Genomic DNA, 12,942 nt, shown 5'->3' with positions numbered 1-12,942 from the left:
CATCATGTCCATATTGATGCACATAACAAAATTTATTCCACACATGCCTGGGAAAAATTAGAGGGAACACTGATCACAATGGACACTTCCTTACTGGGCTGGGCTTCCCATTTAAGCAACTTAACAGTACAGAGCAGGTGGTCTCCTCCAGAACCAACACTGCACATAAACATTCTGGAACTGCGAGCAGTTTGCAACATGTGCACATTTTCTTCCCATGATCAAAAACAAAATCATACAAATCCTGATGGATGTTGCTTGCATGTTCTATATAAAAAAACCAGGGAGGAGCAAGGTCACACTCCTTCTACACTGAGGCCTTAAGACTGGGGAACTGGTGCATCCAAAGTCAGAACAGCAAATGTCTAACATTTTGCTTCAGAGCAGGCGTAGGGCCAGGATCCAGGGGTAATGCCTTCCTCCTCAGATGGGACGCGCCTCTTCTTTACGCTTTCTCTCCTACCCCGGTGTTGTCCAGGATCATACAAAAAATCAAGACCGATCAATCCAGAGTCATCTTGATAGCCCCCACATGGCCCAGGCAAGCTTGGTTTCCATACCTGCAGCAGATGTTGGCATGTCCACCGCATGTTCTCCCACTTCTTCCATGTTTCCTGTCACAAGATGCAGGCCAGATCTTGCACCCAAACCTGGAGATACTCCACCTGAGAGCATGGCTCCTCCACAGTACCAAGGCAACGAGATGACCTGTTCAGAAGAGGTGATGGATATCTTGCTAAACAGCAGATGGTTGATGACACGTTCAGCCTACCTCCACAAATGGAAGAGTGTTCACACGTTGCTAGAACAAACACATCAGAGCCACCACTTCCACTCCATCACTAGTCTCTACTATATACTTCAATTAAAAAAATTAGGTCTTTCATTGAGCTCACTCAGAGTACACCTTGCAGCTATCACAACCTTCCACCATAAAATGGTTGGGTTCTCAGTCTTCGCCCATCCAGTTATAAAACAATTCCTACAAGGTGTCCGGAACCTCTATCCTGAACTCAGAGTCCCAATGCCTCCATGGGATCTTAATTTAGTACTTCATTCCCTTACCGGACATCCGTTAGAGCCCTTGGCTACATGTACACTATCATACCTTTCAATGAAAGTAGCCTTTCTTGTTGCCATCACATCTGCAAGACCCGTAGGAGAACTTGGGGCCCTCTTGGTATACCCATCTCCACATACACAATCTATTTCAAGAACAAAGTAACTCAAGACCACATCCTAAATGTCTATGTAAAGTACCCTTCTCATTCGACCTCAACCAACCCATCCAAGGTTCCTGCATTCTTTCCTAAACCTCATAAGAACAGGCAAGATGTGGCACGCCATACTCTGGTTCAGGGGTTCTCAAACTTTATTGCACCATGACCCCCTTCTGACAACAATAATTACTACATGACCCCAGAAAGGGGGACAGAGGACTGAGGCCACTCAAACCCTGCCACCCCAGGTGAGGGTCCAAAGCCTGGGCAGTGGGGCTCAGGCGTTGGCCCTGGGCACCAGCAAGTCTAACGCCAGCCCTGGCGACCCCATTAAAATGGGTTAGCGACCCACTTTGGGGTCCCAACCCACAGTTTGAGAACCGCTGCTCTAGATGTCAGAAGGGCACTAGCCTTTTATCTCAGATGGACTAAATCATTCAGGAAGGCACCAAAACTATTTCTGTCAACTACAGAGAGATCTAAAGGAGGGGATCTATCTAAGCAGAGACACTCCAAATGAATTTCAGAGTGCTTCCACCAACACGAAGTACAACCCCCACCAGGGGCTAGAACACATTCCAGCAGGTAGCTCTCTACAGCAGTAGCCTTGCTTAATAATGTACCTATTACAGACCTATGTAAAGCAGCCACTTGGGCATCAGCCCATACATTAATTCAGCACTACACAATAAGGAGAGATTCAACATCTGACACTTTACTAGGACTCATGGTCCTATCATCAATCATAGGCCCAACTTCGAAGCCCCTCCTATCCACCAACAGGCACTGCTCTACAGTCACCTGAAGTGGAGCACCCACAGGTACATCACTTGAAGAAGAAGAAGAGATGGTTACTCACCTTGTGTAGTAACTGAGATTCTTTGAAATGTGTCCCGCTGTGGGTGCTCCAGTACCCACCCTCCTCCCCAATACTTCAGAGTTCTCGCAAGATCTTCTGTGGTAGAGAAGGAACCGAGGGGGGTTGGTCGCACAGCGTTAGTTAACTGCCGCTATAGGCGCAAGACGGAGACAGTGCATGTGTGGCCTAACCAGGCACTGCTGTCAAAATTCTCCGACTTGAAGTGCAGGGGCACACAATCACCTGAGCATCTTGAAGAATCTCAGTAACTGCACAAGGTGAGTAAGCGTCTCATACTGATGTACAGTTGAGAAAAACCTCTTCATATCCTTTTGGAAAATATTTGGAGAGCGTTCTTCAGCACTCCTGAAGGAAAAAGGTGAAAAGATCAGTACTGGCATTGATAGAATCAGTGTAGTGAGAGCCAGCTTTCACAGGCTGTTAGTAAACAGTGCCTGGGGTCAGTGTTAATTTGTTCCTTGGACAGCGCCTGGGATCAGTGTTCCTTGGGTGCTTCACTTTCAGATGTTCCTCCTGTCTGCAATAGGCCAATCTGTCCTAGACTGACTTGTGTTGCTTCTCTTGTGAAGCTAACCAACACATTGGTGACCCTGGCAAACCCTTAGTGTAATACTGATAGAAATACAAGCCATAACAGTAATTGCACTAATGGGACTGTATTGCTACATGCAATATCAAACCAAAAAGGCTAAATTACAACACCAGGTTAAGAAGGTGAAGTTGTGTTTCTAGAACTGGATTGGAAAGACTTATCTATGCAAGCCTCCTAAATTGGTGAATAAACGTGTACTTGAAGGCACTTCTAGAGAGGTGGACACTGTCACATGTTGAAATCCTTATTTTTATTGGGGAATTCTAGCTCTTTACTGACCAGATTTGCCCTTTTAAGAAGATTTGTTTTATTCAAGCAGCACTTTTGAGTAACTGCCGTTCCATGGTCTGTTCAAGGAATTTCTCTTTAGGTCTCAGGCCTCCAACTGTCAATTCTCACTGAGCCAGGAGCTGCCTCCTTCTCCCTCAGAGCAGTGTTTTAGGCTTTTAGCTCCCCCGCAATTCACTGTGATTATCCCAGCAGGTCTGACTTATGGCTTACTTAGCACCTGCAGTTTCACCTTCTTCAGGGACAATGACAGTGGTTCATCAGTGACCACGCAGTCCTCACCAGGTAAACTACTTTTATTTAAGACAAAAGCACTACAGAAAACATCATAAAACAATAACATTTAAATACATACTTAAACTTATAGAGGTCCCCCATCTTGTCTGTGGAAACCCTGGCAGGTTCCAGTCCTTCAGACTCTTTAGCAGGTAACCACCACTTGCTGTCGGTTGGCTCAAAATCAGGCCCCTGAATCAATTTAAATGCAGCCATTATATCCCAAAAGACTTTGTTCCCAGGACTCCTGAAACGGCTAAAACCAGTCACTGTCCCTTTGCCAAGGGGGCAGTACTTCAAAGTCTGGGTGTCTCCATAATCAGCATTGGGATTCTGCATAAATCACTGCTTAGTGATCTCAGATCCCCCAAGCAATCCACACAGTAAGCCAGGAGCACACAAATACATATAACATGTATTGGTACAAAGGTCTCTGGGCCCATATTGTGTGGACCACCTCAGACCGTCTCTCTGAAGTTCTCATGCTTTCAAGGTTTGGCTTAACATCCAGATAGCATTGAATGCATCCGATGAAGTGAGCTGTAGCTCACGAAAGCTTATGCTCAAATAAATTGGTTAGTCTCTAAGGTTCCACAAGTCCTCCTTTTCTTTTTGCGAATATAGACTAACACGGCTGCTACTCTGAAACCATTTATAAAGTTGAAACATTAGTCTCCGAAGATGCTGCATATGTTAGCAATATCTGTCACAGGTACCAACAATAGTCTCCTACAACATGTAGAAAGGAAACTTAAGCCACTCTAGCATGGACTTGATTGGAGTGTTTCAGTTGTGCAATTGTGATATGTTGCCTATAAGATGAATATAGCAGACAGCTCAGTTGCAAACATCTTTAGCCCAGTATTATCCATTTATCATGTCTTCAGAGAGCTGTTTGAATATGTTTTTTTGTCTCTGGCTCTTTATTATGTGAAGACAAGTCTTGATAGACTGTTCAGTGGCATGGGGATTTCAATTTCAATTACTTTGGATTTCAAATTAGATGAATACTTCTCCAGGATCTTCTCCAATATTCTTTCAGGAGTTAGCCCAGGCTGTCATTTCTTCTAGTTTGGGCCTGGTTCTAGTATGTGTGGGAATAATTTGTGCAGACATTCCGAAGATGCTAAATACTTTGCTTTCCTTTTTGTTGCTGTTGACCCCTAATGGATAAGTGAAGGACCTCAATGAAAATTACAGAAACCTAGTATTCATATTTATCTAAAATTCTTGGTTCCTCCTTACACTATTTATAAATATACCCAGTCCCCCTGCTGCTGAAATAAAATCTTGCAGAGTTATTCTGTACTGTTTAACCTGATGGAAATTGAAGTAAACTAAAAAATTTCTAGAAAATAGTTTAGTGGGAAAGGTATGGGGTTCTAGTGTACACAAAGATAGGCTTGGCTAGGTGTGAGACTGCTCAAACAGTTTACTTAAGTAATGGAATAATTTTCAAAGGAAGGGTCATTGAGGAACCAGTACAGACATGTAGTATTAGATTTATGGATTTAGTTTGAAGGACAATTCTGTACAGGTTGCTAGGAATGAATTAAAATGACCCAGAAGGACCTTTCCAGTGCTGTGATCTGAAAGTTCATTTGACTTAAGAAGCTTGCATTTGAAGCGCCTTGCTTCCTGTTCCTTTATTACAGCTTGTTTCTTAACAGTAAATTAGAGTTTCATATAAATGACATGTATATAAGAACAAAGAGCAAATATCAACTATTTTTCCAGTTTTTATTAAGTAATGGATTATTGCTTTCCATGGTAAAATCAGAACATTTTTTTAGAATAATAGAGAAAAGAATACTTAATTGTCAAACAAATCACAATGCACAAGTAATTCCTGGCATACTCATCAGAGAAATATATTTCCTGCTAGGAAAATTTCTTGATCTCAGAGTTTGTTTGAATTCATTTTCACAAGTTTTTTTTCAACTATTAATACATGAGAGAATTATTGTTAAAGCCAAATACTGGGTGTGTTTGCCGTCTCTATATGTGTGAGAGGCTGGGGGTGGGAGTGTTGGGATTTTTTTGTTTTGATTTATGGTCTTGTAATCTGTTATTGGCCATACTTTCTGGAGGTTCATTCCTACTACTCTAATGAAATTTGTATTTATGTTTGTATGAATAGAGGACTGTTTCAGCTCTGTATGCACATAAACTAATCACCTGTTTTAGAGCAAACAGTTTCTCAGTTCTAGTGTTTTTAAATATTTCTTTTTTACAATCAAAATAAAAACATGAAAACAAATTTCTGCTTTCATAAAGAAAATTCATAGATGATTCAGGGGATGTACCAATAGCTGAAAATATTTTCTCTGAATTTAATTAACACATTTTTATAATTGAAATTTAACAAAAGTATTTGCATCGCAAAAAATGATGATATGAACATGCCAAATTTGAAGTAGTTCCAAATTGCACTATGCCTGCTATACCTAAACATTGTGGGATAGAGGATAACTAATGCCATGGCATTAAGCAGAAAGCATTATTAAAAATAGTGACTCTAATGAAAAAAGATTCTTTTGAAAGATACTGAACAGAGATCACTGGAAAGTGAAATCTCACCCCAGAATATTTAGGGAAGCTTACTTGTGAGGAAGTTCATCAGTTCTGATGTGTTTAAATAGAATGTTCTCATTTCACTTCTTTGTAAAATAAGGTAATAAAGAAACTCTGTCATTTTAAAAAGTTTAAATTTAAAAAGTGATTTTTACTTGTTTTATCTGTAAACAGAAATAAAGAGCATCCAGACTTAAAACTTTGGTGTCATCCTTGGAAGCATTTTACAGTGGATGAAAAAATTCATACGAAACACATCATTCATATTGAAGAAAACTGCTGCAAAGAAGAGACCGTAAGTTACAGAACTTTCAATGGGACAGCTGAGAAACCTTCAACCATTCCTTCTATGGAGGAATCCTATATTACCAGTGAACACTGTTACCAGAAACCTCGGGCCTACTACCCTGCTATAGAGCAGAGACTAGTTGTGGAAACCAGAGGTTCAGCCATGGACGATGGAGTGAACAGAATAAGGGAGAATGGAGATGATGCCCTGTCAGAGAGATTTGGATGGAATCTGGACAGAGAATTATACAAGTTGGAGAATGAGTCCAAGCATAATTACTCTAAGGTATGTTATATTGGTATAGCCCTGTTTCTCTAGGGCATTTGTTTTTACCAGGCTAATCCAATATGCTTTCTAAAAATCCTTGACTGCTTTGAGTATTATCTGTGTTGATCCCCACTGCTGATGCATGTTTACTTCATGCTCCAGGGTCTAGAATTTTCTGGTCAGCAGTGTCCATTGGGGTTGCATGTGCTCTCCCCCCAATCTGAGGGCATGTTGCAAAGTGTTGTTCCACCCACCCTTCTTACCACATGTGGCTTCAGGGGAATAATCACTTCTCTCGATCTGCTGGCGACGCTCCTACTAATGCAGCTCAATATGCCGTTAGCCTTCTTGGCAACAAGGGCACGCTCTTGACTCATATCCAGCTTCTCGTCCACTGTAATTCACCGATCCTTTTCTGCAGAACTGCCACTTAGCATGTCAGTCTCCAGCCTGTAGCAGTGCATGGGATTCTTCCATCCTACGTGCCGGACTCTGCACTTTTGCTTGTTGAACCTCATCAGATTTCTTTTGGCCCAATCCTACAATTTGTCCAGGTCACTCTCGACCCTATCCCTACCCTCCATGTCATCCACGAACTTGCTGAGGGTACAATCCATCCCATCATCCAGATCATTAATGAAGATGTTGAAGAAAACCGGCCCCAGGACTGCTCCCTGGGGCACTCCGCTTGATACTGGCTGCCAACTGGACATTGAGCCATTGATTACTACCCTTTGAGCCCGATGATCTAGCCAGCTTTCTATCCACCTTATAGTCCATTCATCCAATCCATACTACTTTAACTTGCTGGCAAGAATACGGTGGGAGACCATATCATTCTCCAGTTGAACAGTTGGCTGTGCTACCTTAATCTGTTTATGCAAGAACTCTTCTGCCTCTCTGATGCCACTCAGGGTCAGTAGTTGCCTTTGAAGATCATAAAACTTTTCCTTTTATACAGCCATCAACTTGTACTTCCTGCATAAGAAGTCTGTCTGTCCCAATAACTAGTCCTTTGCTGGTGGTCAGTATTGGTAATGTACTGGGGAAAAAATATTCCTTCTCTCTCTGCTGCAAACTCTGTCAGAAACTCTGTTAGCCTGCTCAGGTGGTTTTTGTTTTTTTCAAATTCCATTATTTTTGTTGGTCAGTACTACGCCCTTACTATTAGGGAGGGATTAACCACTCGGACTTCAAACACCTGGCCTGATCAAAGGTCACATAGCCCCAGTCACATGGTCATTAGAGACACAAGGAAACCAACCGCTCACTGGGCCTTTTCGGAGGCCCAAAAGTTCAACTATATGATCCTCACAGAGACCATCAAACCAAATACGCAACTCACCAAGTCGTCAGGACCTACAGATACATCCCAGAAACTTTCCTGTTAGCATTGCCTGTTCACCTGCTCATGTGTTCGCTTTAAGTGCGTTATACCTAGCCTTTCTGGACAGCATCGTGAAAGCATCTGAGGCAAAAAGTGTGTTAGCTACCAGAAAGGGAACCTATAAAACTGCTACCTAGTCATCCAGCAACATGTTTGTAAAATGCTAGTCTTGAACTTCATTCTGTGGAGAAGCATCATTTAGCAGGAAGGTGCTCCCAAGATGTGTCCCCAAAATAAGTAAATATTTCTGATTTGAGGAAAAGGAGTGTATTCTTCTCCTATTTAGCACTCTCTTCCTTCTAATACCTCCTTCTTCATTGAGTAGTGTCCCTATGGGTGCTCCACTTCAGGTGCAAACGTGCCTCTTGAGCTCTTGATCGGAGATTTTCCAGTAGCAATGACGGTTCAGCCCCCACATGCATCTAGTACCTCCTTATGCCATGTACCAAGGCTATATAGGGATGTGCGGGCAAACTACCATCAGTTCCTTCTCAACTGCCTTGGCCTGAGACAGAGCCTTAGCATGTCGGGCCTCAGCTGTCTTGTGTTTACAGTTTCCTGTAGTAGTTTGTTTAGGATTAGTTAGTATAGTTAGTTGTTAGTGATAGCTATATAGTTAGAGATAAGTGGTGATTGGATTGTCTTGTTCCTCTCTCCCCCCTCGGGAGTCTTTTATTCTCCTGGCAGGGCATGCCTGGATCACCGAGTTATAAACACTGCCTCTCCTGCAGAGAGGCTATACTTGTTAGTAACAGCCACTCTTGTGTCTTGGTTGCTTGAGGGAGTCCCATGTCTCCCAGAAGTGCAGCTTCTGCCTGACCCTAAAATCCAGGGCAAGGAATAACAGAGAGATTAAACTGAGACTGTTGACTGCTCCTCAACCTTAGGGCTTTTGGAGGCTGCAGGGCAGGTTTCCAAAAAGAGCAGTGTGGATTTTCATCTTAAGGAGCCAGCTCTTAAAGGGCCCCGATTCCCGTTGTGAGATCTACGATCTCGGAAGCCTTGACCCTCAGCGTCTGTGCAGGCGTTCCTTTCTGTCTGCCAGCTCCATTAGTAACTCTGACAACAGCTGCATCATTGTTGGGATGGAGAGCTCACCTCAATGCCCTCACAACTTGAGGCAGATGGACAAATCAGGAAACCTGTCTCCACACCAATCTGCTGGAACTCAAGGTGGTCAGAAATGCCTGCTTTCATTTCCTGCCACTCATTGGGGCAAATCAGAGTCATGACAGACAACCTGTGCCCTTCGTGTTCTGTATCAACAAGCCGTGAGGGACAAGATCCCCCTCTCTGTGCGCCAAAGCTAGGAAACTATGCAACTGGTGTATAATCCATCAGCTCCAAATTTCAGTTATCTCCCATATATTCAGAACTATAGCTGATGTTCTCAGCAGACTGTTATCCCGGCGCTACAAATGAGAGCTAGACTCTCATATACTCCTCCACCTTTGGAATAAAGTGTGACTACCAGAAGTGGATCTCTTCACCACCTTCAGGAACAAGAAGTGTTCTCCATTCTGCTCAAGAAGAGGTCTGGGCCGCCACTCTTTGGGAGATGCCTTTCTTCTATCTTGGCAGCGGGATCTGCTTTTTGCATTTTCTAAAACACCACTGCTTTTAAGGGTGATGAACAAGATCAGACAGAACAAAGACAGAGTTATCCTTACAATATTGATGTGGCTGAGACAAGCTTGGTACCCTGACCTGCTTCACCTATGCATCCAACTGTTGTTCATATTTCTGACCATTCCTCATTTCCTCTCCCAGGCTGTGGGTCATGTGCTTCATCCTAGCCTAGGGTTCTCCAGCTCCGGGTGTGGTTCCTTGATGGTTTGTGGGGTTAGAATCTTCCTGCTCTGCAGAAGTGCAACAGGTGTTACTGAACATCAGGAGTCAACCCATATTACTTACCTGCGGAAGTGCAAGAGATTCTTCCTTTGCTGTTGTCACCACATTTTTGTGTCTGAATCTGTGCCGCACTGTCACCTTGGATAACTGTTAGATCTAAAGAAATCGGGGTTATCAGTTCAGTTAAGGTCCATTTGTCTGCAATATCAGCCTTTCATCCTCCAGTAGCAGGATTCTCCATATTTTCTGACCCTGTGTTGTCTAGGTTAGTAGTTCACAAACTTTTTCAGTCATATCTCCCCACCCACCCCCCACCACATTTATCATTCACAGAATTTGTCGTGCCTCATTCTCCATTACTTGTAATCTCAAACTGTTTCAGTTTTTTTCCAAGGGCTCTACCCTGAGATCCTGCTGCCTTAATAGCTGGAGCGGGATAAAAATTCAACAGATAATGCAGGAGTAGGTATTGTGGGGTGGGATGGGAGCGGGATTTAAAAAACAGTTTTCCTGCAGCACAAGCAACATGAATGCTCTGGCCAGCACCTGCTGATCTCTAACCGCCCAGCTCTAAAGCCAGCACCAACAACAGTGCAGAAGTGAGGGTGGCCGTGCCCTCACTTCTGCACTGCTGTTGGCGGTGGTGCTGACTTCAGAGCTGGGCAGCTGGAGAGCAGCAGCTGCTGGCTGGGGTATTCGTGTTTGCTGTGTGGGAGAACTATTTTTTTTTATCCCATTTCCGTCCTGCCCCGCAGTACCCACTCTATTTTTATCCTTCTCCCGCTATTATGGTGGCAGATCCTGTGGGACCCACAGGATCCCAGTTTCTTTGTGCCCCCCAGAGAACCTCTGGTGTGCATCCCAATTTGTGCACCACTGGTCTAGGTTTATAATGGGTTTAGGGAATCTCTACCCCACTCCAACTGGGACCTTAACATGGTAATTTAATTACTTCATGAGAGTCTGATTTGATACAATGGCAACCAGTTCTCTGCTCTCCTTATCTATGAAGATTGCCTTTTTAGTGGCTATCTCATCAGCATGTAGGATTGGAGAGATTGAAGCTTTGATGGCGGATCTCCCCCTCCCTCCAGTATTCTGAAAGGACAAAGTCTCTGTGCCCAAACCTTAAATTCTTACCTAAGATACTATCAGTGTTTCATCTTAACCAGTCCATTCAGTCAGTTTTTTCCCATACCTCGCAAGTCTCTGCAGGAGACATACTATCATACCGTGGTTATTCGAAGAGCATTGGCTTTCTACTTATATAGAATCAAACAATTACAATAGTTACCTAGGCTGTTCATTTCCATCACAGATAGATCCCATGGGTCCTCAATCTCTGTTCAGAGGCTGTCAATGTGGATCTCTGGGTGTATTATCACTTATGAGGCAACTAGCATTCATCCCCCCTCCAAAGGGTGATAGCACACTCTACCAGAACATAAGCAACAGCCACAGCAGTATCCAAGAATGTGCAAGTATCTGAAATATGCACGACCGCTACATGGGCTTCACTACATACGTTTTCTAATCATTATGCCTTGATCCACGCCTTCAGATCCAATGTGGCGGTTTGTAAATGCAATATACTTCCTTCAGTTCTGGACTCAATCCCAAACCTCACACCTCCCTGTGGGGATACTGCTTGGGAGTCACCTGAAGTGGAGCACTCTTAGGGACGCTACTCAGAGAAGAAGAGGTTACTCACCTTGTGCAGTCGTTGCAGTTCTTCGACGTGTCCCCCTATGGATGTTCAACTACCCGCCCTCCTTCCCTCCTGCTTCAGATTAGTCTATATGGAACATTTGGATGGATAAGAAACTGAGGACCATTGACCGCGCATCTCTGGATAGCCTCGGTGTGTGGCACAAGGAGGTAGAGGATGAATCACAGTTGAATGGACACTGCTAATGGAAAATCTCACATCAAGGGCTCAAGAGGTTCATGTGCACCTGAAGCAGAGCACCCAGAGGGGGACACATCTCGAAGAACTGCAGTTACAGCACAAGGTGAGTAACCACTTTTTACTGCTTGCTATAGCCCAAACATCTCGGACTGGGGAAGTGGTCAGGATCCAGAATGGAAAGCTTCTTACCAGATGATTTCCTTGCTGGGACTGAGCTGCTTTATGTCAGATAAGTGCTTTCGGTATCTTAACAATTGGCTTTCTCCGAGGACCATATGCACATTAAACACAAGCTAATTAGGTGTTTCTGTTCAATTACATTTAATCTGCTAATAAAGATTTAGTGTTTCCATACGGTTTTTGAAAATGGTAGTCTGGGAGCGAGAGGAAAAGGAAGGGGTGTTGCTAACCCTGGAACTTTGTGAATTAGTCTAAACTGCCTCCATTACTACCCAGAACGGTAGTGCAGCCCAAATATTTTTGACTGGGGAAGAGGGCAGTCCCAGACAGGAAATCAAGAAACAAATCTTCTGTTTAAACAATCTCTGTTTCTTCAGTGTCAGACTCACATTCTTTTGCTTTTGAGTATTTTGGTTTTCGTTTTAAATGTTGGTATTTTTGTGCCTCATCCAAGAGTGTGAAGCTGAGGCAGCATCTTCGTTGCTGGTAAAGAGTTCTTTTAAATTCTTATTAGTAGACAACTGGAGTATAAAGACTTTTTAATATTCATGTTTCTTATTAGTGAACTATCTCTGCATTTTGATGGGCTAACAATGGCTGTCAGACAATAAGGATTCTCAGACTAGTTATTGAGAAATAATTCTGCAAATCATAAGCACAGCAAAAAAAAAAAAAAAAAAAAAAAAAGAATGTAGGGAACTAGATAACTGGGGGGAAACTCTACCATTAGATTCAGGAACTCTAAAGATCCGAAAAAGAAAAGGAGGACTTGTGGCACCTTAGAGACTAACACATTTATTTGAGCATAAGCTTTCGTGAGCTACAGCTGACTTCATCGGATGCTTATGCTCAAATAAATGTGTTAGTTTCTAAGGTGCCACAAGTCCTCCCTTTCTTTTTGCGGATACAGACTAACACGGCTGCTACTCTGAACCTGTCATTATCTAAAGATCCATGCAGCCTGATTGGCTGGCTGACATATTTCCATTTCACTATGATAAATACTAATTTATGTACCTTTGTCAGGTAAGAGAATGTGTGTCTAAGAAAATCCCTTCAGAGGAAACTATTGAAATGAAACTGCTGGAAAAAGAAAAGGAAGGAGTTGTGAACTCACAGCTGCAGTGGCAACTTAACCTTCTAGCCCATGTTGAATCTCTACAAGATGAAGTTACACACAGGATGGATTTCATTGAGAAGGAACTGGATGGTAAATTAAATGTATTTTC

The 12,942-nt window shown here is 43.1% G+C and overlaps 1 protein-coding gene across 11 annotated transcripts in view; it reads left to right on the top strand.

The window, feature by feature from the left end:
• The window catches only part of PHF20 (PHD finger protein 20), a 176,008-nt gene that overhangs the window by 156,517 nt on the left and 6,549 nt on the right, over positions 1–12,942 (top strand). For all 11 annotated transcript variants that reach the window (XM_043527384.1, XM_037915955.2, XM_043527383.1 and 8 more), the window contains 2 exons: positions 6,005–6,404; positions 12,740–12,923. In XM_043527384.1, the coding sequence (XP_043383319.1) occupies positions 6,005–6,404; positions 12,740–12,923 (584 nt within the window). The remainder of the gene's footprint in view (positions 1–6,004; positions 6,405–12,739; positions 12,924–12,942) is intronic.

The sequence above is a fragment of the Chelonia mydas genome, chromosome 13 (assembly GCF_015237465.2).
Source record: "Chelonia mydas isolate rCheMyd1 chromosome 13, rCheMyd1.pri.v2, whole genome shotgun sequence".
Taxonomy (NCBI): domain Eukaryota; kingdom Metazoa; phylum Chordata; order Testudines; family Cheloniidae; genus Chelonia; species Chelonia mydas.
This window is presented reverse-complemented; position numbering and strand designations above follow the sequence as displayed.